At 34.8% G+C, this 26995-nt stretch overlaps 2 protein-coding genes across 4 annotated transcripts; both read right to left on the reverse strand.

The window, feature by feature from the left end:
* Positions 1 to 222: 222 nt before the first annotated feature.
* LOC128243683 (uncharacterized) lies at positions 223 to 25737 on the reverse strand. Of its 3 annotated transcripts, XM_052961584.1 has the most exons (10): positions 25600 to 25737; positions 22330 to 22547; positions 21775 to 21848; positions 11369 to 11498; positions 10004 to 10135; positions 9380 to 9519; positions 6914 to 6968; positions 6551 to 6593; positions 5736 to 5779; positions 223 to 4733 (listed from the first exon to the last, which is right to left on the reverse strand). In XM_052961584.1, exons 1-10 carry the CDS (start codon positions 25625 to 25627, stop codon positions 4215 to 4217), a joined length of 1383 nt encoding a protein of 460 aa, XP_052817544.1. In that variant the 5' UTR covers positions 25628 to 25737; the 3' UTR covers positions 223 to 4214. The 3 variants fall into 3 exon arrangements, with proteins under 3 accessions (XP_052817544.1, XP_052817545.1, XP_052817546.1); XM_052961585.1 differs by lacking the exons at positions 21775 to 21848; positions 22330 to 22547; positions 25600 to 25737 and adding an exon at positions 18743 to 18856; XM_052961586.1 differs by lacking the exons at positions 21775 to 21848; positions 22330 to 22547; positions 25600 to 25737 and adding an exon at positions 15884 to 16161.
* Positions 7319 to 8545, reverse strand: LOC128243684 (uncharacterized). The gene has a single exon (XM_052961587.1). It carries the CDS (start codon positions 8374 to 8376, stop codon positions 7477 to 7479), a length of 900 nt encoding a protein of 299 aa, XP_052817547.1. The 5' UTR covers positions 8377 to 8545; the 3' UTR covers positions 7319 to 7476.
* Positions 25738 to 26995: the final 1258 nt, after the last annotated feature.

Raw genomic sequence — 26995 nt, forward strand, 5'->3', positions numbered from 1 at the left:
CTCCACCATTAAATGGCACTGTTCCCTGAATAATGGAGTTCCACTCGGTGACAAACTGCAGTTGAAATGAGGGTTTGTCCCTAAAAAGCATTCACCAGCCACAATGTGTTAAAAAAACCTCAATAGACGAAGGCAACTTGTTGATAAAGTTATATGTGTACGCATGTACTGACTGAATCATTAACGTCTTTAATACTAAAAGAAAAGAACACAAAACACAAATTGTAAAATTTCATAGTTTTATTTGAGAAAGATTTGGATGCAAAAAGAGTTGATGCTTATAATACAACATCATGAGCAAGAATGGTAGGGTACATGTATATCACAGGATATCACAGACAGAGTAGGGTACATGTATATCACAGGATATCACAGACAGAGAGTGGAAGAGAGTGACACAGATTCTCTAACAGGTTACAAATAACACTGACATTTACTTGTGTTAACAAATATTGTTTACAGTTGTACCATATTGCTTCGACTTCCTTCCTTGTCATTCTTCATTAATTAACATGACTCTGGTTGTTATTCCACCATTCAATTGCCCAAAGAAGGGAGAATACTTTATCATAAATAATGGCATTTGGTTTTATAATCCAATGTTTTATATGACCACCTATGGTAGACAGCTTCCGCCAAATGACCAGGCAAAGCTAAGATACCAATTAAGAAATGTTAAGAAAATATTGTATGAGAATGGAAACCAGGAGGTAGAACTTCTACTGTGCAGTAAGTTAGTCTACCATGTAATAAGTTTTGTACAGATAATTATCAACTATATTCACTTATACGCAAGCCAATCACCAATATGGTACAAAACAGTTACTGCACCAACCACCCAGATGATTGAAATAACACAACTTGTGCTTCATGCTCCTGTATAATGCCAATAACTTGGTAGTGGTTAAAGAAACTATTACTAACATAACATACATGATTTTAACCATTACATAACATGATATATGATTTAAATGCATCAACATCGGGATATGGTTGGCACTTTTTCAGAACTATTATTATCACAATCAGCTGTTTTATAAAAAATAAAAAAAGTTACCTCACATAATTCTTGGCACAGTTGCTTATTTTAAATAATGTATAATTTATGCATACAGTACAATTTTTTATCAATATTTTGATATATTTTAAAGGATATGTACACAGTATAAAAAATGTAGCAATAACTTATAACAATGATAAGAAATCCTTATGTAGAATGTAATACTTCATAGTAATGCTTGTTAACAATATACCCTTTCATAAATATACAACTTTTATTTGAAGAGTATTACAATGGTTTTAACAAACAAAATGACATCAAAATGTGTGAGAAAAATACAAATGTGTGAAATGAGAAACACTGGAACTCACAGGGGATGGTTCCCAACTCACTGGGTATGGTTCCAATAAAGATCTTAGGCCAAATATAAATTAATTGCTCGATTTTCATCCATTTTTGTTTTGTTTTCTAAGATGACTGTTTCATCCTTTAATATTTGAGCTTTTTTGAATTAGGGACCATATACATGTGTTTCTAGGTGAACCACGGACACCACCATAATAATTCTCTTTTCTTTTACATGTGATCGTTTACTTCGACACCAGCTGGTATGAAAATTGGTACACACCGTTCCCAAGCAGAACCCGACCAATACGCAAATACATGATAAACCAGTTCAACAGTTTTATTTGAGTCAACAACATTTAAGGAGGCGGAAAATAGAAGGGGCGGGCGGGGATGAAAATCTTGCAATTTATCAATAATGGTCTTAGTCAATTTAAGTTAAAATTGAAATTATGTAAGTGTCATAGTTTCATTGTCTTTCAATAATAAAATTAAAAATTAACTAAACTAAGGATATAAAAAATCAATGTGTTGCCATTTGTGACGTTCCTGATTAATGAAATTACGACCAAAATACTTCATTGAAATGTCTCAGCTCTTGGGGATATGAAAATGAAAACTATTTTTGAAATAACAGCACAACATTCATTATTCTACCCATAAATCAGACTATTACATTAAATCAAAATAGTTTGAATAATAACATGTAAACTATCATAATAATCATAATATTATAAAATCACAGAACAGACAAACAACACCATCTTACAGAAAAGGAAGGTCACTCGATCAAAATGACACCTTAGGATGAACAAGCCTAAATTCTTATACTATTGCTTCCATTCTACCAAAGCGTAAGCTCAGATTTAAGCATGTGACCAGTGTACTGGCTCACAGGCTTGGGCTTATTTCAATTATCATTTATTTACTTTTATAATCTGTGCTATCTCTTTGTTTTACCATTCTCAATGATAAGTTGAACATTTTGAGAGGAACAATGAAATGCAGATGGTATATAAATAAAGCATGTACACATGAGAGTGTTATTACCCATAGTGCCATAGTGCAGGATGTCCTGTGAAGGCCACAAATGAGCAATATGAATTCATTAACATGACAAGCAGGAAAAAGGTCTATAGTTTATCTGTGAGTCTGTCATTTTTAATCATCATGCAAAATAGATTTTAGGTAAGAACACTTTAAAGCTATTGAAAGTATCCCTTTGGACATTACACACCTTGGACACTGTCATTCAGTTTTAAGATATGAAAAACCTTAACATAGTGTTTCCTGACCATTTCATTAAAGCGACACTCTAATTCAAAATCAAGACATACACATGCATAACAAACATACATTAACTACTTACAAAATAATGCATTTATGGAAAATGTTAATTATTGATAACAAGATTTTTACCTTGTATTTAATTGCAGAAAGCGCAAAAATATTAAATGATTGGTGAATGTTAAAAGATTTACTGTGGTCTACTATAGTCTCATAAGTTAAAATACCGTGTTTTATGCTTATTTCTTTCAAATTAAACTTGATATTCTTCATATGAACCATTGGTTTCGACATTTATTAATCCTTTTTGGAATATCAAAACAATACTATTAATTGTGGTAAATCTATTTTAGGAGTAAGAGTGCATCTTTAAGCAATAAAGCCTATTTTTGCCTGTTGTGACTCAGTTTGGGACTCACTGATGCGTATTAACAATCAAATGAATGGTTTTACACACTTTACACATATTATACAGGTATTAAGGTATTATGTTCATAAAAAAATGATTTGTAAAGCTGCACTAAATAATACTTCAAAAACAATATAATATACATTTTAAAAAGTATTGCAGATTGTAGATAAAAAGCTTGAAAGGGGTAAAATCTAGTAGAAAACTTTGAAAACCGCTATGTGGCACACTGTGACCATATTTGGCACACGAAATATCGATAAATCACAAGAAATAAAACACTACTTATTTTCTACAATCACAGAATATTTCTGCATTATTTGTTTTATATCACAGCCTCACATGTTTCCATAGTCCAACAGCTGAGCCTATGCTGCCATGAGATGGATCCCCTTATCTACATGTATGTGGCGAAGCATAGACAACAGAGAGGCTGCAAAACACTACTTATGCCTGTACTGGAAGCTACCACGTAGGTAACAGTAACAGTTGCTTTATTATATAATGAAAATTCATTATTACCTTGCTAAATGATTACTTTCACTTTTTATTCATATTTGCTATTGGCTGCTTTTAAGGTAACTGCCTTTGAACTTTTATCTGATTGGCTGTTCCTTCGTGGGGGGGGGGGCAGTATAAACATAAAATATTTTTCATGGTTCTTCATTTCTTCATTCGTACAGTTTTCGTCAAGTTGCAAGTTTGTGTTTGAAAATTATGCAACTTGACTATACTTGATTATCCATTACATACTATTCATAATGAACAGGTGTTCATGTTATTTATTTACATGTTTCTTTTACTTTATTTTGAATTAGGGTAAGAGTAATTGTCAAATGGTCACCTTCTTCTTTGGTATGAGCAAAACAATAATTGGTCTTTAAAGGTGTTTGCAAACTCACTCTGCTCACGCCAGCCTGTATGCTCACTGACCCTCACGTAAAATGCCTACCAATTCCATTACTATTCAGCTTGCAAGAACTTATTAACGCCAATGTAAAGTAGATTATAAATTTAACATGTGTTGCTGATGTTGATCACATCCCTTGAACTTATGCATAGTACAAGTATCTTGAACCTGGGTGATGTAGAACTCAAAAAAATAGTTCACAAGTACATGTATCATACAAGTATTGTTTCGCAACCTCTCCTCTGTGTCTTCATGCTATGTTTTCACTGCAAGTAGTCCTCACTTTTAATATCAATTTTATCCTTATCACTAACCACTGACTGCTCATCGTCTCTGTGAACACTTAACTCCTCAGTTGTACCCTTTTCCCCTCCCTGATTCTCACTTGTATTTCTTCCATCAACATTCTCCTCATTTTCTGATTCAGTCACTGCATTATCATTGCCATTCAGAACAATGTCTTTATTTTCACCAGTTTTAACATTTTCTTCATTTCCTTTATATTCAACATCTCTATCTGGCATATTCGCCTTAATGTCAGTTTCACCGTCCCTCTCATTTCCATCTATTGCATTTGTTGTCTCCCCTGGTTCGGTACTCTTCAATCCTCCATCCATCTTCTCCTCCTCCTTCCAAGTCTCATGATGAGTCACCTCCCTGCTGTTGCCATTGACAACTGAGCTCTTCTCACTGTTCTCTGCCCCTGTCCAGCCTACGAGGGGACTCTTCCCTCTCGCTGAAGGTTTCGGTTGCAACACTTTCTGGCTTACCAAGATTTGAGGCTGAAACCACAATAACATATTTACTAGGGATGCAAACGAATATTAGAATATTCGATCCAAAGTTTGATATTCGAATGTCAAAATAGGTATTCGAATATTCGATGTTTTTGTTGAATTAATAAACTAATATACTTTTTGCCTACGACTGTCATCTTCGTCTGTCTTGTTTTTACAACGATGGACCCCTAATGCCATAGGTGTGAACTTGATGACACTATACACGCGTCATATCGGATATATCGCCGGGAACTATAAACAGTCCCCGTAATTTTGCATTTACTGGCTGTTAGACAAGTGAAATAAAACACATTCCAATTTTTTTGGTGTAGTTTTCTATAAATATATTTTGTAAACATCAATCCCAGAAAGAGGTTGCAAGTCCCACGTTGGCGCATATCGTCATTTAACCGGGAAAAACGCAATTCCCTGATCTAATTTTGCATTGTTTACAAAAATGAACGCAAAGGAATTGGTACAATTCGTGTTTTTTTGTTAAAGATATATCGCTTTTTCTTCGGATATATTTTGAAAATGGGGAAATTCAAAGGCTAATTTTTGGAACTATTAGGGTCCGTCGCGTGTACCAAATACGACCAGGAAGGGTAACAGGGCCCCCGCTATTACGTTAGTGAATAATAATAGTTTACTACAATTCTTAAAGGTTCATTTTGGTGTTTGAATATTCGATCGAAAGAATTACCGAATATTCGAATATCACTTTTGCCATTCGTTTACATCCCTAATATTTACAATAACTGTTGTTTGATAATTTTTCCAAGTGAACTGTATGCAGTTAATCAACCTAAATGGCTGCAATTTCAAAAACAGATCAAAGACTGAGAAAGTTTAAATTTTATGATTTTTAACATTAAAGTTATTGTTTCTAAACTTTTAACTCTTCTAAAAAAATTAACAGCTTTGAAACCCTTTGACAATGATGCATAATAAGACAATGATGCATAATGAGACAATGATGCATAATAAAAATGCTATGCAACTTACATCTTTATTTTCTTTATGTCCATTCTCAGAACCCAGCTGCCTGACTGTAAATAATGAAAAAAACACACAATAACTTTTGAAATTATAGCGTTATTTTTTAAAAAAGAAGATATTTCTTCAAACCATATATCTTCAAGCCCAAAAACCCCACTTTGAGTATTAAAGTGTTTGTCTATTATAGTATCACCCATCTAAATTTAAAGGGCCAGTTCTTAAGTCTAATGAAAAATCTCGAACAATGAACATCTTTACTCCTGACTCCTATCCAGTATATGCCAGTGGCTGGGCGAGAAGGCAATGGTTACCCATTATTTCACTAGTTGCTGGGTCAGCAGCAAGTCAATTCAGAACAAGACCCTAGTGAGGCCTGCACCTTGACCTTCTTGTCCTTAGGCAGAAGCATCAAACCACTAAGCCAATGACATATACAGATAACAGTAGAATAATCTTCATCTTAATATTTCAGTTTCAAACAGTGGTTAGAAGCTCGACTGTTTTTTGAAGAAATAAAGTTGAGTTATTGTCATAGCCTTGGCATCACTTTCTGTGACATATCAGCGTAGTAGTGCAAAAACGTTAACATGAGTCATAATCCAAAAACTGTTAAATTCGGTGGTGCAGTGCAGAAATGTTAACCTCAGTCATAACTTATAAACTGTTCAATGTGTAAATAAAATTTTGTACACATATTTCAAGGGACAGCCACCATGTATAGATACTGCTTTAATAAACATTGAGTTAAGTCCCTTGTTTGATTGCAAAAAGTTTAAGAATAATCAATATAATTATTATTGATAACTAAAAAATCTCCTCACCAGCGCTGCTGCCATCTCCAGTGGAACCAGTGTCACCATTCACCTGAAATTCATCATCATCATCACCGTCATCATCATCATCATCATCAAGTTTGTCATTTATATATATTAATAATGCATACGGCTGGTTTGTAGATAATCCATGTATTTCTCAAGTCATTTCTTTTCCAAATTATTTTGAATTGAAAAATAATTACTCTCGCGTAAAATCGGGCCAACAAGATTGATTAATATAATGTTGTAATAACTTGTTTCACATTCATTGTAAAGTAAATATGTTTAAACTAAACTAACTACAGTACATCCCATTCTTAGAACGGGCATATACCAAGGAATGGTATAACCTATAAATATTGCACTTACACTGTGAACAGTGATGTCAGGTCTGTAAACTTCTCCCTTCCGAGAATGACCAGATCTGGGAAAACAAATTTAGATTTATTATTATATTGTTTCATTGGAAATAAAATGTTCTGGATTATTGAGGTTATTTGTTTAGTTAAAATGGAATTAAACTTGTGCAATTTGAAGGGGAAAATAACTACTTCAAGAAAATAATTAATGAAAACAAGTCTGAATGATATTCAAAACATATTCACCTTCTGTCCACAAAAAGAAAAACAAAAATCTTAAAAAAAAGATATGTTTCATTAGATATAAAAAAAATCTGCTAGATTATAATCTTCCAATTGGGGTCAGCACACAATTAAAAAAATGTTAATGAGGCAGGAAATTAAAAGGAGAGTTGGGTAAAATGTAATTATTTTTAATTTTTGATGCAAAGGACAATATAAATTCACTATAAATTATCAAAATGTACAAAAAGATATTGCACTTTGTCTATGAATGCACATGAGAAGATTCCAGAAAGCTATGTTAGTGTGAGTTTGTGAGTAGGGTGTTTCATTTTTGAAACGTTTAACAGTTCAAGTGTAGAGTATATCCCTGTCACGGAGAGGGACGTGTTTCCCAGTCACCGTCAGGAAGGGACTGAGGCCCTTATTGGCCCAAGGGTCCTGACGACACTCGCATTCCACCCTAGGGTGAGCCAGCAGGCGGTTGCTTGGCTTCCGAGTGGGGAAACTATGAATTGTTTGGTCTCTCCTCAAGTCAAAGTTGAGGCTGTCATCCTTCCCCTGGGCATTCTTGCCTGCCTGGCACCTACAAAACCTACATGTAGGCTTGATGGCACTACCAACTATTTCTCTCTCAGAAAAAGGGTTCTTTACATGTTTCTGAGGAGATTTCATTTTCTTTCTCCTTATTTTACTTGGAACCCCAAGAGTCAGCTCATTAGCTGTATCAAATTCATTCTTCTCCCACCCTTGTCTAGCTCTTTTGTGTACATTGGGATAAACCTTTAACAGTTTTATCATGGTTTCAGCCCCAGCGGCTGTCTTGTCATGTGACAAGATGTCCCATATGTGAACATCAGCAGACTCCTTGGTCTTCCCACTCTTCTTGTGAATCTTGATCTTGCTGATAGTACATCCATCCATGTCGTGTTTGCATCCCAGCCGCTTTTGAATATCACTCTGTTTGCTAAATATTTCCTCTACCTCATGGTCAGAAACCAGGTATTGACCATCGTCCATTTCTGCTTTATCAATACCGGACTCAGAGCTGGCTCCAGAAATCATCTCTTTTTCACTGAGGTGTTCAGTCCTCATGTTTGTCCGTATCTTGTGTTGTATCTCATTATTCTGTTCCTCTATAAAGCTGAGCCTGTGTTCGATGTTAGAGAGTTTTTTCTCGATGTTGACAAGGGTGCTGTTGTTTTCCGCGGACTCTCGTCTCTTCATGAGTCTTTGTGCCTGATCTCGCATTTCGTCTCTTGTGTTAGTAGGAAAGGAAGAGGGGGAGAAAAAGGGAGAGAGTTAATATAAAGCAAAACTACTTGTAGGCAAACATCTAGAATAACTAGCAAAATCACTGGGCTATGATAATACCATCTTTCAATTAAGATTATACTCAATTATATCAAAATCACTTCCAATAAAGTGAATCGAAAAAGTCATAAGACTTATATAAGTAATGGTAATATGAAATCATCAAGTTAAATCTTTAAGATCAACTATAAATGTACTACATAAAAGCTATACAAATAATGCATAAGAATAGCCCAGCGGCTTTCTGAACTTTATAAACTACATTCATAAAGCCAAAGAGTAATCGAGTGATTAAAATCTATTAAATGTTATGCAATTGGAAGCATAGACAGATTAGCACTAACAAGATTATAATGCCATGGAAGGTAAGGCTAAAACTTTCTTTATGTGTCCCTCCTTGACATTTAGTTTCAATGTGTATATACATATTAAACAGTTACTATTCTTTTAGAGAAGCAAGTTTTATGGGCAATTGAGGAACAATCAAAGATTTTGAAATTTAGTAAAGAACAGACAGAGCTTAACACCGCAATCAAAGATTCTAAGCTTGCAACAGTGAAACAGGACAATGCATGCTTATGGAAACAAAATTAAAATGATGGCTGTTGTTCATTGAATCAATACAGATCTTGGCAGCCAACTGATGGGAGGTCAGGTGACCATTTCATCTGGGCCAATATTCATAAATATCTAGTGAAATGTATTTTTTTAATATAACAAATAAAAAATGTTAATTAAAGTAAAACATGTAAATTATCTATCAATGTGCTGATTCCTGAAAACCGCCACTATATTTGAATAGCATTTTTCAACAAATTGGACACTTGGATCTTTAGTTTAAGTAAGTGAAAATTATTGAATATGTACCCAGACATCACCTGACCATGTCTTATTACCATGAAACCAAACCATGTGAGGCCACTGTGTGACATGACCATACCTGGTGTTACGGGAGGAGGTGCGGGCCTGTTGAAGGTCACGGAGCTGCTGTAGTTCATTGTCCTCCACGTGATACTTGGACTGAATCGGTAACTTGCTCCCCGTCATGAAGTACATCCGGTCAACGCGGTGAGATACAATCTGAGCAAAGGACAAAAAGGGGTTTATTTACCGGGTAAGAAAACTAACATTATTCCAAAGGTACATGTAGTCCATCGGATTACTGGATCTTAAAGTCAGGTACTCCAGCCAGAATTCTAGTAGTCCTAAAAAATGGAAGGGGAAAAAAAAAACAGTTTTCAAAACATCAACAGTTTGTTCTTACCTAGTTTTCACATTTTACAAAATGCATTAGATTGTATAACTTAGAATTCGTAATCATGGGAGAGTGGGGGAGGGGACACCATTATGTCTTTCATGTAGTTGCATGAAATGTAATTACATGTATCATGGTGTCCTTCACCTCTCACCCTTAGAATACCATGGTTTCAGCAGGAGCAAAATCTTTGATTGAAACTGTTTGAAAATGAAATAAGTACTTTTCCTGGTAGGCAGATGGACTATTGACTTAAATTAACTTGTAGTTCTACCATAAAACTGGTAGTGATCGACTAAGGGAAATTACCTCCGAAGACCGTTTCAGGGCCCTGCACTGGGAGAGGGCAGACCACTCCTTCCCTAATCGTTTCCCCTGCGGGCTCTCATTATGGTTGTCCATGCTTGGATCTGTCAGCTGGTCGGCAGCCGGCGCCGACACCTGCGTGATGGAAAGCTAACAGTTAGTATATGTTATCTTTGTTTGAAAGTCCATATTTTGTGTATACAGATTTAAAATCTTTATTTACATGTTTTCAATAATACCTTGACAGTCCAACCAGGTCAAAGATGTTTTACAAAAAAATCCATGCCAAACCTAGAAAGTGGAAAGTATTTTAATCATTTTGGCTACATGTTTGCCTTTATAAATCAATGGTTCCAAAATCATCACCATCTGTTTGAGTGTATTAATTGTTGCACAAACAATTTCTACACTGCAAAAAGCAAACATCAACTGTTCGAAATTTTGAAAGCAGTGGTAAATCGTTTATTTAAGTCTTATTGAAGTCTTTTTAACACCCAGTTCTGAATTAAGCGTATTCTTTACAATAATTTTTAAATCACAAATTTCTTTATCTGCCCTTGATAAATCTCAATTTCAGAATCGTTCACACTTCTCATGCAATTCATGTCTTTGGCAAAAACCTTTTTGGCATTACATACTATTTCGACCTGACTTGAAAATGAATATTATTTATTAAATATTATGTAAATCTTAACTTTTCACTGTGACTTGTGCTAATATCCATTAACAATATTTTCAAATATTGTAAATAGCCACAACATTTATCAAGTGTAACAATAGACAGATTTGAAATGGATGGACTTGATTTATTTGAACATCAATACAGGTTTATTTGACATCGGATTAGAACAAGAACGTGGTAAACCTAAATTGCAACTCGGGGGGACATTTAATCCATTCACCAAATTTAAAGAAGGAAAATCAGTTATGTTTTCAGATAAAATATGTTTTCTTTATGAACTTTATAGAGATCAATTCTAATAAATTATAGCGCATAATAGTTGTAATTTGTAACAACTTTTTGAAATTTGAAAAATATCTTTAGATATTGGCCCAGATTATTCGCCAATTAGGTGACTGCATTTTGAAAAATCAAATCAAATAGAATTTCAAGTGATAGACCAGCATTGCAAAAGACATTAAAATTAAATTATACATTCAGACATAATCTGCTTATATATATAAAAAGATAAAATCTGGGACATGTAACAATTGAATTAGTTCAAACAACAGTATATATATATGTCTTAAGAGTCTTACAACGTTTCAACGTTGTCTATTTTCACAGCTTTTAGTTACCCTTGGTGTGATATACATTGGAAATCAGTACAAACTATATGAGAAAATAATAATACAAATGTCCCATACAAGGTGTCTGGTACGCTGGCTGGAGGCACTTTTGTTCATAGACTTGACTGAGCGCGTCGGTGCGTACGACTTCTTCTTGTTGGAGCCTGCTGTTGATAGGTAATGACGTGACGAACCCGCCGAACTCAGCCTGCAAACATACAAGGTACCCCATGACAGACAATGGACCATCACCAACAAAATAACAAATAAATGCTGTATAGACATTAGGTTGAAAGACATCCACAAAACTTCTTAGTACTTCCTGGCAACTATGATATTCCTTGAAGTTTAAACATTATATATTTTACAACGATTGTGAAGAAAGCTATGATAGCTTATACTAAGTCAATCTCGTTGGCACGATGTTGCATGAGGGTGTGGTCTTGGGTTGTGGGGGAAACCGGAGTACCCTGAGAAAACTCACTTGTCCAGCTTGGTGACCACTAACCAAACTCACATGCGCCCAGGCGGGAATCAAACTTTGTGAAAAGCGAGTGCGTTAACCACTGCACTAACCAGACAACCAAATATAATATATATTCCTTGTAAAATGAATAAACCTCAACATACACTGTGTTCATTTTTAGCAACTAGAAAAAAAAATGTCAGTAATTAAACATTAAAGAAGCGGTCAATGTTACATTAACAAAATACCGTTATGACAAGGATGTGAACATTTTGCAGGAATATTTTTCCTAAACACTTCCTTATGTCCAGCAATGAAGAATGTTACTTTAACACTTTTTGCAATACCAGCTCTATGTGCATTTCAAACCAATGCCCAACTTTAAACATATGTGAGAATACTAAAAAAGTCACTGTCACTTTAAACAGAAAATAATTATCGTCATAAGAATAGAGATTTCCACAGATTATCCGCATAGTGAAACTAATCTCTACCCTCTAATTAGGCACATCAATGTCTACACTAATTTTCATAATTTCATAATTTAAAACTATTCAAACTAAAAAAACTTAACTACAAATGTCATGTATGTCTAATTTGCTTTTAAGTTGCATAAAAAAGGTAATCATAACACTGTAAGTATATTATTATGAGGGTGTAACCTCCCTTCTTCCTTCCCTCCTTTTCAACCTTAGTTGTGCATTACAAATAATGGGTCGATTGTACAGAACAATTTGTTACAATTTAAAAGTCAAAGTCTTGGACTAATTTGTTACATGCTCATTTTGAAATAAAACACTTAAAACTTAAAGAGAAGTGTTAAAAAGACTGCAAATCACAAATGTGTTCATAATCACCCAGAGAAATACAGATTTTAAAGTTAACAACGATGATGTTAACAATGTTGTTAACTTTAACAGTTCTGAACAATCGGCCCATAAATAAACAATTTTGAGAGACTTTGTACCAAACAATGATGTATTTTAAGTTGCTGTATACTCCATACTACCTTTTTGTTTTTAGTCCCTAAAAGTACTCTTTAAAACTTTTTGGATTCCAAATACCTAAATCGGGGGAGAACAGCCACATATTGTACCTGCTTTTAAATAATATTTCAAATATACAGCAATTTATTTTCCTCATATATTTATCATAATCCAAGTTATTTGAAATATACCGGTATGCCAGCATGTATTGCAAAGGAAAAATCTCAATAATCCTCCATGAAAGGTATTGAGCTTTCATTAAACATATTTTTCTCTTTTGAAGCTTTTCAATAAAATGGTGTTCATAGCTGTCAAACATAAACTCAATTAAAAGCTGTAAAGATTCTTGATTTATGTTTTCCTTTTTATAGAACATCAGCCCTTCACTCTTAAACGTTCAAAAGTAATTCATATAATAATCCCTTCTAGCTGATATGCATATATATTAGTTGATAAATTAGAAAAAAATACATGAATCACTATAATATCAACATGAAAGGCAATACTGTCATAACAGTATTTCTGTTAGAAAATCAGAAAAACAATGATAACTTACCAAAAGGTTCAATACATTATGACTACTGATATCAATAACATAAAATAACATTTAATGTTGTTTCATGCTTTTCAGTGGTTATTTAAGGAATGAATTGCGGGGTTGATGTCATTATCGGGGTATGAACGCAATTGGGCTGGTGGACTCCATGCGTACTTTGACCAGCCCAATTGTGTTCATATCCCCGATAATGACATCAATCCCGCAATTCATTACTTATATTTACACCAATAGTTCCTTATTTCATTCAAGAATTGTTAAACAAATACTTCATTTCATTTAAGAAAACCATTCATTAATCCTTTCTTACCCATTCTGTAAATAGAACAACCCAACTGTAACTGGAAACATTTTTATCAAATGACGTCACAATAACAGGGGAAAAGATCAACCACTTAAAATCACTTTTTAAACATAAAATTTAAACATTTATGGCAACAATACATTTAAAATATAATAAATTAACACTTTCTAAAATGTTGATTTATATTTTATGGGACCTGCTGACATAATACAAGATCAATAGTTTTCATGTATATTGTTATGCGATAAATTGCGAATCGTTGGAACGCAATTGCCGAAAGGCAATTCATTTAAGGAATGGAAGTTGGGGTGTAAATATTGAAAAATAACAGATGGATTATTATATCCTGATCAACTCATGGATTGAAATAGGGAGTCGTTTCGAAATATAATTTCACTCTTTCATGAACTTAAGCCTGTTTCACTGAATAAAAAGAATGTAAATTTTATGCACACAGTGCTTCGAATAATCAATGCTGTCATTTCTGGTATGATGTCATTTCTCTAAAATTTGAGGATTTCCACTTGAATATCAATCAAGATTATTTTTTTTTTGAATCACAAGCATGAAATAAAAAGAAATATTATACTTTACATAAATGTGTCCCTTCTTTGTGTAATTAAAGTTAATAAAAATCCAATTTTTGATGTCAGCTGTCCATATCATGTTTCTTGCCAGTCCGGACCTCGCCAAAAACATAATATGGACCTCTGACGTCATATAATATGGACTGTTGATGTCATAAAACCGGTGAGTGCTGCTTTGCAATTTTTACAAGGACATTTTTTTCACAAGTAAATATCATTAGATTTGTTCAATAAAACACATCAAAGGCACATTAAAATTATAAAATGGTAAAAATATCAGAAATATCGGTATAATATAAGGAATATAACACACCACTTTGGGCCATATGGCATTATAAGGACCGGCCAGTCAGCCTCAGAAGGTGAATGGACCTCGGCTAAAGCCTTGGTCCATATACACATTCGGGGGCTGACTGGCCCATCCTTATATGACCCTTAGTGGTGTGTAATATTTCTTATTAAATAGCGTATGTTTCAGTGTAAGATTGTAATATATTTCACATCGTTAAACACAAAAACTAAATATATCACTCATGGAAAGCCACTCGAAAAATATAACTTGTGGTGCTCAAATAATTTTATATTGCTATCTTACACTGATAAAACACTTATCCTCAATTTCTTTATTCAAAAAATATAATACATCATTTTTTCAGATTTTAAAGATGGTAATCTCCCTACATTCATATTCAAAAAGGTGATTTTTATAATACTTAAAGAAACCACAATCCTACGTGTGAAAACATGGAAAAATACCATTAATGGCCATACATTAGCTTTAATCCTTAAATCCGTAAGATTTCTAAGAAGAGTTCGAGAAAGTCCAGTTTCAGCATTGAACAGCACATAAGGTGAACGATTTGACATCTCTTTGTGCTAAGTGGACAAGTTGTAAAATATTCATGGAAGGAGGCCATAAAATATTCTTAGAACATTGTTTATGAAGGTCCTGCGGGAGGTATATAAAATAATTTATCCCATGATGATTGAGTAAACATCCATACCATAAATTATCCATATAATACTGTTTGCATGCACCGGGACATTGAACTGTTGAAACAGTTCGCGTTGATCTATCTATTTATCTATTTCCATATCAAGTGCAATGAATCTTCTTCCAGGATAGTGGTTATTTGCTTTAAAACAGATCAGAACATTTAATGGTTGTAATTGAAATAAGTTCAAATAACACAGTAGTAAATTTGTAGTAGTTCATAAAAGTCTGGTGCTTATGCACAAGTCAATTGTAACCACGCCCCCCCCCCCAGGTCCGGGGAAAAGTGGGGACTTTCGGTCCAGCCAACCGCGGGTAAAATCCCCGTCCTGCAGGGACAAACAGATGGTAAAATCCCCGCCAAATGCCCCCACACCCCAGGGACCCTAGGTTAGGCCCAATCCCCGCTATATTTTTGCGAAGACAAAACCACCGCATTCACCCAGCACTGCGGGGCCACCAAGGTAAAAACACGGCCCATTTCCCCGGCTATCCCCTGTATACCCCCGGACCTGGGGGGCCATGGTTACAATTGACTGGTGCATTATGATATAGTTCATAATTAAAGCAAGATGTTTTGATAAAATAATTGCTTCAAAAGGTTGAAACATTGTCATTTCTTTGTACCAGTGTCGAATCATCAAACTATAAGTTTTATGAAAAAACATTATAACTTTGTAAAAATTCATTAGATACTTACAGAACTCTTTTGAGTTCAGCCCGTTTTTTACTCATTTCCACCATATTTCCACACTATGTACTGTATAATTATTACGTTTCCAAATTATATTGTTTTTTAAGTCCTTAGTCCAAATCACAGACACTTATCGCAGCAATGATCTGAGTTTAATCAACAAATATCATGTCTATAATCTTTTATTATCTGCGATAATATTAATCTAAGATTGGTAGATATCGCCAAAGTTTAATTAAATTCTACACTAGCATTGCAAAGGCAGGATAAACCCTTTATTAAATTTTAATTCTCTAAGCTTGAAATGCATGACAAATCTTTGGGTGCAGGTGGGGGGGTGCGAGACATCGCACGCTCATATGACCTTAACATTTGTTATTCTAGTGGCAACTTTTGCATGTATAATTAAGAACCTTAGGTGGGGGTATATATAAGATGATATCTGATATGATACAAAGTTAATTTTATAGCAATACTTGCTACTTTTTGTCTGTGAATGCCATTAAAAGATAAAAGATTGCATGAAGAAACGTAAAAAACTTGTCAAAATATTTATTGTCATATCGATTATAAAGAGTTTAAGAGTTTATTGGCGTATACCATCGCTATTTCCTTTTTAATCCACTACAGTACAAGATAATACCATTAATTTTCTTAACAATGCACGATAGAAAGGACTTGTCTTTTATGAATAACTTACTAATATTGAAGTCAAATTATTTCAATTTAAGTGTTTAAGTATGTAAACTAAGTTATATTTTGTCTGTTATAAACTTTATTCAAATCCAATGAAATGAGACAAGAAATGTGTTTACCCTCGGAGACCTTTAATCATTTTATCATTTTAACGGCCATTTTTTTCCAATTACTGCCAGTCGCTATCAAAATAGTTAACTTAAATACATACTACATAAAACAGAGAATATTGACATTGGTATGACAGGTACAAATATACATTAGTTTCTTTATTGAATTGGTATAAGAGAGTTAATAATCATTAACATGCTATGAAGTTAAAGCGCAATGTTTTAGGGGACATGTATTCACGCAAGAACTTATATTAACTTTAGTTCATCTTTCATCTAAAAAAAGTCATTTGTAATTTTGTAAGAAAAATATCAATTAAAAATGAACGGTTCATTTTACATTTACACATACATGGCTTTATAATCTTCAGTAACTAACAAGCATTCATATAAAAGGACAGTTTTTAGTCATTGAAAACTGACAAAATGGTGCTGTTTTTTTATCTGAGATAAAATCTGCCTACTGTCCCATTTTTATTAACAGATAACAAGAGAGCGAGCGTTAACACTTGCCTGTTCAGTCAAACACAAGGGCAATACTCAATAAGTATTTGTGCCAGAGTTATGGGTCTTACTGTACATGCCAGAATTATGGGTCTTACTGTACATGTGTGTATTGTCTCTGTCAACAAGTGTACCAAGTTGCATTTGACATCTTTCAACATTTGAGTTATGGTGAAGTTTAAAGCTGCACTCTCACAGATGAACGTTTTGACAACTTTTTTATTTTTTGTCTTGGAACGAGCCAATTATTGCGAAAATCTATGGAAACCAGTTATGTTAGACTGCTGACAAAAAATCAGATCGCAGGTTTTTATATGTAAGTTCAAAAAATGTATGCATTTTTCTTAAACTGTTAGTACAGATTTAAGCCATAAAACATTAATTTTCAAAACGGCAGTATGAAAATCTACGATCTGATTTTTTGTCAGCAATCTTATATCATTGGTTTGCAGATATTTACACAAAATTGCCCTTTCCAAGATAAAATATGAAAAAGTTGTAAAAATGGTAAATCGGTGAGAGTGCAGCTTTAAGGTTTTGTGCTACAATAATCCCTGCAACACCAGTAACACCAAGGCTATCATCATGGTAAAAAAAACACATTCTAAAAATCCAAATGAGAATCTACAAATCTATTTTCCCTGGCCTAATTAGGTATTAAGTAAAATGACATCACCGAGGTGTACTCCCTTCGATTAATCTATACTTTCCCACCTGCAGAGCTTCGACACAATACATTCAAAGTGTCAATTTACAATCTTTAACAGATAGGGAGTGCAAGCTTTCATAAATTTGAATTTCAAATTGGCTAAAAATGCATGTTCTAATACATCTATTGTCCTGAATATTGAGGACTTATGATTCAAATATTGACCATGTCTGAATACAGATTATTTATAGAGGGACTTAACAATGCTATTGCCGAGAGTGTTACACATAATATAGATTAGAGCCAAGCAGTCTGAATAGGTTTCCAGTGAAAGGCTTCTATGGGTAGCAGTCATTAAAGAGGCTTTTGGATGAAGAAGTCCAAAGTCTTACAATTGTGCTTGGCATTGACATTTTTAACAAGCCACGATATATAAAATCCAGAATTTGAGCAAGCCTGGTTAACATTTTACCAACGCCTGACCAGTGTCAGGTTTGTGATCATTTCAACCACTTGAGGTGTAATTTTTTGTTTTTATACAATTAAGAACATAGCCATGTTTAATTTATGAAATAATATATTGTGTTTCTGTACTTTGATGTCTTATAAAACATATGGATTGAATCAAGTTTCAATTCATAGAAAATAACCATGAAGGTGATAGCCAATTATAATTGTAACTGTGATATCGGAGTTGTCAATGAATTACATAAATAATATAGTCTAGCGATAAAGAATAAAGAGAAATTCTTTACAATTTATATCAAACTCTTATCTTTCCAACACATTACTCTAAATGGGAATGCATTGGTTTTCAATACATTAAAACATTCTTTGTTGGATTTTATATAAATTTCTTATTGAATAACTCGTAATAAAAAATATTGTATAAGAAGACTACTTAACCATGATCTCTGCAACATATTTTCCTTGAAAGTATATGACACTGGCATCATTTACGTTTTAAACAAACATTTTATTCAATCTTGCACGAAATTAAATACGTCAACACAGTTTTAGTAACGTGAGTCGCTGAATTAATAAGTATTAATTTGTGTCACTTGATTGTTATTAATTAAACGACTTGATTAACATCTCTTTTTTATTTGGTCAGATATATTTAGAAAATATTTTGGCAGTTTTTTCTACCAAAGATTTATTTGTATTGAATATTTCGTCATTCAAATATTCAATGGGAGTGTTAATCAATTATCAATACAGGTGATTAAAGATTGTTCAATTTTCTACAAAAATACACTTTTTTTCAAAATTCCATCTACGGTAACTATTTGAAGAAATTCAACAGCATTTTTATGCAAGCAATAAACATGCAATATGAGATTTATCCTATATAAACTTCTATTGACTATCAAAACTCATATTTGATTTATATGGACATCACAGTTTCAAATTCCAAACCCCCTTGTGTGAGATTTAATGGGTCTTAACGATTTGTTATCAAATTATCAATAATCATTAATGAACTTGAGATCATAATTCAATTCAGAGCCTTCAATCCAAACTGTTTACATCAAGTGGTCTTCATGACCAAAATATTGTGGTTGCCATTAAACTGAAAACATTAACCTCATTTTATGAGCAATAGACACTGATAAAGATTGTCAACCTATTTGAATTTAAATTACAAATTGTCAATGCATAATGACAATACAATATTGCAGAAGTTTAAACAAAACATTTATGTCATATACACCTGTTAACATTGCACTAATTATTACCTCATTGCAATGCTACAGCTCAGTTGATTGTCAGAATTCTTTGCAACCCAACAGCCAAGTTAATTGTCAGATTCTTTGCAACCCAACAGCACATTTGAATGTAAGAATTCTTTGCAACCCCACAGCCAAGTTAATTGTCAGGGTTCTTTGCAACCCAACAGCACATTCAATTGTCAGGATTTTTTGCAACCCAACAGCCAAGTTAATTGTCAGAATTTTTTGCAACCCAACAGCCAAGTTAATTGTCAGAATTCTTTGCAACCCAACAGCACATTCAATTGCATATATGCCAAATTTCTGAGAGGCTTCCCAGTGGATTTTGGTCTGAATTCCAAGGGATTTTGATATAACACCAGGGGATTTATATGCGACAAAAAATTGCGCAATATCTGCATTTATAATACGAGATATAAGAATTTATAAGAATAAATACATTCAAATTACAATAATTTTTCGACTTAGTTAACATGGACCTTCATGGAATTTCACACTCATAATATTATTGATGCTTTCCACTGTCAACCTTAAGTAAGTTAAGAAAAAAAAATTAAAAAAATATATATTTATTTTTTTTTAATTCCAGGGGATATGGATCCCCCGGCAGGGGACCAGGAGATGGGTAGAAATTCCGGGGGATTTTTTCCCCCGCCGGTAGATATGGCATGTATGCAATTGTCAGAAGTTTTTGCAACCCAACAGCCAAGTTAATTGTCAGAATTTTTTTGCAACCCAACAGCCAAGTTGATTGTCAGAATTCTTTGCAACCCAACAGCACATTTGACTTCGGGGTTCCTTGCAACACAACAGCACATTTGACTTCGGGGTTCCTTGCAACCCAACAGCACATTTGACTTCGGGGTTCCTTGCAACTGAACAGCAAAGTTAATTGTCAGGATTCTTTGCAACCAAAACAGCACATTTGACTTCAGGGTTCTTTGCAACCCAACAGCACATTTGACTTCGGAGTTCTTTGCAACCCAACAGCACATTTGAGTTAATGGTTCTTTGCAACCCAACAGCACATTTGACTTCAGGGTTCTTTGCAACCCAACAGCACATTTGACTTCGGGGTTCTTTGCAACCCAACAGCTCATTTGATTGTCGGGGTTCTTTGCAACCCAACAGCTCATTTGATTGACAGGGTTCTTTTTATAATGTGAATGTGAAAAAGCGGTAAGATTTTTTTAATATCACACCAAATTTACACCAATCCGTAACAGAAACCCTTAAGAGGTTTTTCAGCGATTTACTTTTACAAACAGCCATATACAAATTTCTAGGCAGTAACAAATTCATGTTATTAACAAAGCTCCAAGCAAGGAACAAACTAAGGCCTTTCTTATCCAGTGGTCGAAATTAACATAAGTCCGCAAGCCCTGCACTGGTAAAATGTCTTCCGGGCTTGCTCAAATTCTGAATTTTATATAGCAGGGCTTGTTAAAAAATTTGATGCCAAGCTATAGTATATGAATTCGGGCTTGTTCATCCAAAAGTCTAATTTCAATGACTGCTGATCTAAACCACTCAGCTATTGACACGGCGGTCGAAATAAGCACAAGCCCGCAAGCCCTGCACTGGTAAAATGCTTACTGGGCTTGCTCAAATTCTGGATTTTATATAGCAAGGCTTGTTCAAAAATGTAATGCCAAGCAGTAGTAAAAGAATCTGGGCTTGTTCATCCAAAAGACTCATTTCGATGACTGTTGACACCTTTCGGAATACATGTATTGAGTTTCAAATCATAAGTCAGACTCGGTTTTATTTCCATTACAACACTGGAGACAGGACCATGTACTGCAGTAAACTTCTGTGCACCAGTGTATATAATGTAACATTCTACAATTATCCTTCCCAAATATGAAAACTAGGATTCAGCAAAAAAAAAATCAAATATGTTGCCTGTTGGCAGCTCCTTTCATTGGTAAAATGCTGACGATTCAAGGGCCATAACTCTACAGAGTACCTTCTGCAATCTGACTGGTAATCAAACTCAATAGAATTAATTTGTCAATAAGCATTGCTGTTACGTTTTGTAAAGATAAGGGAGTATTATCTTACTGCGCGAGCAGACATGAAAACTTGTCTGATGCCGCGGACATGACAAGAACAATAATGCTGCCATATTTCATGGTTCCTATGAGTCTGCCATGCTAAGCAGGCAACACAAAAGGCATTTTATACTTGACTAAGTTAACTTACCCATGACCCTGGGGATAGCTATGTAATGAATTGTATGAAGCCATTTCTTGTGATGATGTTTCAAGACTGTTGACCTGAAGTAGATAGAATCAGAAAATTAATTAAACCTTATACAGAGTCATCATGGTATTCAACTCTATCATAAAGAATTATCTACTACGTCTGTTATCATTTTATTTTTAAAAGGCTAATAATCCATTCATTTCTTTCATTTGGAAATATTTTCATTGCCCTTGTCTTTTCTGTGGAGAAAAAATGACGTTTATGTAAATTGCATAAACTGCACAATATTATGACACTGTTGTTGATTTCATTGCTGTAGCCTGATAAGTGTGACATCATTTGTCCAATGGGAAACAATGTTTCAAATATCTTCTTTTTTTCTCAGATGTATAATTTCTTTCCACTGTTGCTAATTTATAATATCAGTAACAACAGCCTTGTTTGGGTTAATTATAATTAATATTCACAGTACCATCACATGAAAGGGCAATATTAAAAATAGTTGGTACCCACATGTATTTCAATGCAAGAGGTATCTAAAGATATACAAACCAGGTTCTGCATTTTATCCTGTGCCAGTTGACCACTGTATGAGTGTGAGGATTTGCGAGTGGGAACACCACGTGGGGAGATAGTGTAGTTACTGTGAAGACGGGCCAGGGCTAGGGTGTTAGGGGGCCGCATGGGGATCCCATCCTTGTCCACAAGCCTTATTGCATTTTGTCCCGAGTGAACCAATTTCTTGAACACACGCTCTGTACCTTGGACATCTGAGAAAATACCAAAAGAATGATTATTGTTACATCAACCTTTATCACAACCCAAACTATGTAAGTTAATTGAATCTTAACTACTGGTGAAGAGTTTGCACTCCAAGTGTCTACCAATATGATTTAATTCTATAGAAGGCTTCCGATGAAAACAGTTGTCATTTTGGTAGAGATTTGATAGTTTGCACATTCACAATTGCTAGTGTGCGGTAAATGTGTCAACACTAAAAAGTTAGTTTTTATTTCTTCTTCACCAAAAAAATTCAGTTGACAGGAAGCCACCCGACCAAGGCTGATTGTAAATAACTTTAAACTAAATATTTAAGGCTCTTTCAACAGCTTTCCTGTTGGGTAACCTCTTTAGCAACATGTTGCAGTTTCCAATTGCTATATAATATACTATAGAGGTTCAATTTCCAGTCATGCCACAAAACACATTCTTAGACCTTAATGTCAGAATTATGATTTTAGTAATTCAGTAAAGCTTGAGGTTAGGCATACATGTGAACTCTACCGGCGGTAGGTAAAATATACCGCTTTTGAGACCCTTCTAACGCCATACCGCTTTCCCGTCGAAATCTACCGATATTTTGAGCTTTTAAAAAACCTCAAAATTATATCAAATTGGCCTTAAATTTTCATTTAAAAACTTCAAAATTCTATCAACCTTGCTGAAATACCATATTAATCTGTCACTTTAAAGAACATGGTGCAATAAACAAATTGTCAAATCTCTTCACACTTCGGCCGAGATCGTTGCTATTGAGGTTACCAGTACGGTACAAAAGACCACTAATCAGCATTCTTTGTTAATTGGCATCCTACTAATCAGCATTTACGTAAACATCAAAGACATTATAAAACTGTAAAAACACTAAAGAAAACAACAATTCCAAGGTATTATTAATTATGTATTGACGTATTTTATGCGTATTTTCCAAAATTCCAAAAATAGTAACAACAAGAGATGTTAGTGAAACATTTATGCCCCCTTGGGAGCCAAATTGTTAGTAGGATTTGGACACTTAAATAAAATATGGACAATCAGAAAACCTTTTTTCAGCTTACAGTCACACTGACCTTGACCTTTGACCCACTGACCTCAAAATCAATAGGGTTCATCTGCTGGTCATGACCAATAAGCCTACCTAGTATGAGGTCCCTGGGTCAAAGCGTTCTCAAGTTATTGATCGGAAACCGTTTTTCATGTTAAGGTCACACTGACCTTGACCTTTGACCCACTGACCTCAAAATCAATAGGGTTCATCTGCTGGTCATGACCAATACACCTACCAAGTATGAGGTTCCTGGGTCAAAGCGTTCTCAAGTTATTGATCGGAAACCGTTTTTCATGTAAAGGTCACCCTGACCTTGACCTTTGACCCACTGACCTCAAAATCAATAGGGTTCATCTGCTGGTCATGACCAATAAGCCTACCTAGTATGAGGTCCCTGGGTCAAAGCGTTCTCAAGTTATTGATCGGAAACCGTTTTTCATGTAAAGGTCACACTGACCTTGACCTTTGACCCACTGACCTCAAAATCAATAGGGTTCATCTGCTGGTCATGACCAATAAGCCTACCTAGTATGAGGTCCCTGGGTCAAAGCGTTCTCAAGTTATTGATCGGAAACCGTTTTTCATGTTAAGGTCACACTGACCTTGACCTTTGACCCACTGACCTCAAAATCAATAGGGTTCATCTGCTGGTCATGACCAATACACCTACCAAGTATGAGGTTCCTGGGTCAAAGCGTTCTCAAGTTATTGATCGGAAACCGTTTTTCATGTAAAGGTCACACTGACCTTGACCTTTGACCCACTGACCTCAAAATCAATAGGGTTCATCTGCTGGTCATGACCAATAAGCCTACCTAGTATGAGGTCCCTGGGTCAAAGCGTTCTCAAGTTATTGATCGGAAACCGTTTTTCATGTTAAGGTCACACTGACCTTGACCTTTGACCCACTGACCTCAAAATCAATAGGGTTCATCTGCTGGTCATGACCAATACACCTACCAAGTATGAGGTTCCTGGGTCAAAGCGTTCTCAAGTTATTGATCGGAAACCGTTTTTCATGTAAAGGTCACACTGACCTTGACCTTTGACCCACTGACCTCAAAATCAATAGGGTTCATCTGCTGGTGATGACCAATACACATACCAAGTATGAGGTCCCTCGGTCAAAGCGTTCTCAAGTTATTGATCGGAAACCATTTGGTATTCCGACCGACCGACAGACAGACAGACCGACCGACCGACCGACCGACATGTGCAAAACAATATACCCCACTTTTTTCAAAAGGGGGCATAAATATCAAGTTTTTGTTCACATTGCGTACATCATTGTTTTTGACTTAAGATTAAAGGAATTAGAAATTCTACTGCTTTTGAACCCAAACTACCGCTTTTGAGACCTAAATCTACCTCCCTGTCATTGCCAAAGGTTCACATGTCTGGGTTAGGAGTTACATCCTGTCCCCAAAAAGATAACTTCATAACAGCCTGGCTGTTGAGCAATTTAGCAATACACTTATCTTCTATGCAACAAGGGGGTCCTTTAATATCTTAAAAGACAAAGACTAGGCTAAAAAAAGATTAATATGCAAAATTTAGTAAATAATAACAGTAATTTTAAAAATCTCACTTTTTCACAACTTTCTACAAAACACTTTCTTTGTGATATCAGCATTTGTATGAGTTTAGTTACAAGAATAAACCTAGTAAACTTTGACTCAGATGATTCTTTTTCCCTTATTCATTATCAAAAGGGGATTAAACCAACACCCCCCTTTGCATTATCTTCACTAGATAAACTCTTTTACTAAAGTTTTATAACATTTGTATCTGTACAGTTTACATTTTCCCTGTTTTGACAACAAGTCTGTCATAACCAAAACTAAAATTAGAGAATTAACGGGAAAAGACTTACGGCGCCTAATCAGCTTAATTTAATAAGTAAAATAATTGCCTAAAATAAAATATCCAAAAAAATAATTCGGCATTTCAAATTGAATATGACTCAAAACACACAGTAATTTCAGAAATCTTACCCAAGGTCCGTTGGTCAAAACGAATCATTTCCCCTTTTTCTCAGAACACCATGCAATGTCGTAGTTTCAAGTAATTGTCTCAAATTACAATGTTTTCATTTTGCAGCACCCCATTGTATTGTCGGCCATTAATTTACGTGTGACGTCACCGTTACTATGTCGGGTGCGGAGCAGTCAACAGTTACCCGTTTGCTCAGTACCTATTGGTACCTATCCCATTTTATACTATTTTTCAAATCGGTAGCTTATAAAGTTATTCGATAATCAAAATTAGTCTAGTTATTTGATTTTGCTATTTAGGCTGAATGTTGTGTATTGAGAAACGAGTTGTATAATTGTTTTATGAAAACGGTCATTAACTTGTATGTCAGTGGACAATATACCACAACCTAGTTTATACATTTTGTTGGTCCGTGATAATACTGTGTTTGATATTAAAGAAAACCTGGGAGGTAAATTTTACTGGATCTTACCCCCAAAAAGACTACACCCCCCCCCTTAACCTTAAAGGCCGACGGATACACTCCTGTCGTTTACCACTGTCAGCGCATTAATTCAAGTAAACCTTGCAGGAAAATTGCGCAAAGTGTAGACTCGAACCCTCAAACCTGGGACCAATTACACATTTTAATTCTACTCCCAGCTCGAACCCACGACCACCGGAACACTAGCAAGGCGCTCTAACCAACTGAGCTAACCGAGCGGCCGGTTCTTACTTACACACTCTTTGTTGATAAACTCTTCATACTGTAAAAATACATGGAGGAATAAATATATTATTAATCAGATTGATATGGGAACTTAACATGTATGAAATGAAGTAATGCTTGCAAATTGGCAATTTTAGCATGTTAGCGGAATTTTCAACTATGCTGGAAGGGAGCGTACGTTTTTTGTTGCACTCCCAAAGTGCGCCCCCCTCTAACGCGAAATCCTGAAACCGCCCCTGTATAAGAAGCATCTACATTTGTACAGTAACACAGTCAAGCGTCTGTGGTAGAAATCGTATCGGTTCTGGATCGGGATCATCTATAATTTAAAAAGCTATGTATGCTAATATGAATAGATCTCGAGAACAATTAAAGCTTCACCGTCACATATCATATATATATACTGTAACACCTTACTCCTGGTAAACACACAATATCTTTTTCGTGTCTCGACTTTTAGAAATTGTTGGTCTTCGATATGAACAATTTTCATCTCTACATATCCGCCCATATATCGCTGTACATGTATGTCATCGCTTACTACGCTAACCAAGTTTTTACACAAAAAGTCATCATTGTGATGTATTAAATCTTCTTTTATCTTGCCATCCAATTATCACCGCGTTCTCGAATTATCATCACGGTAGTTCCCCTTCGGATACTAATTGTTTTTGGTGTATCCCGCG

The sequence above is a fragment of the Mya arenaria genome, chromosome 8 (assembly GCF_026914265.1).
Source record: "Mya arenaria isolate MELC-2E11 chromosome 8, ASM2691426v1".
NCBI classification, from domain to species: Eukaryota; Metazoa; Mollusca; class Bivalvia; order Myida; family Myidae; genus Mya; species Mya arenaria.

Bases quoted from the DNA above. Each gene is read 5' to 3' on its own strand.
- LOC128243684 (XM_052961587.1), bottom strand. From the start codon at position 8,376: ATGCGAGATCAGGCACAAAGACTCATGAAGAGACGAGAGTCCGCGGAA.
- LOC128243683 (XM_052961584.1), bottom strand. From the start codon at position 25,627: ATGATTCGTTTTGACCAACGGACCTTGG. The intron at 6,594-6,913 runs GTAAGTGCAATA...GATGAATTTCAG, and splicing joins CTGACATCACTGTTCACAGT to GTGAATGGTGACACTGGTTC. The intron at 4,734-5,735 runs GTAAGTTGCATA...TTGTGGTTTCAG, and splicing joins GACATAAAGAAAATAAAGAT to CCTCAAATCTTGGTAAGCCA.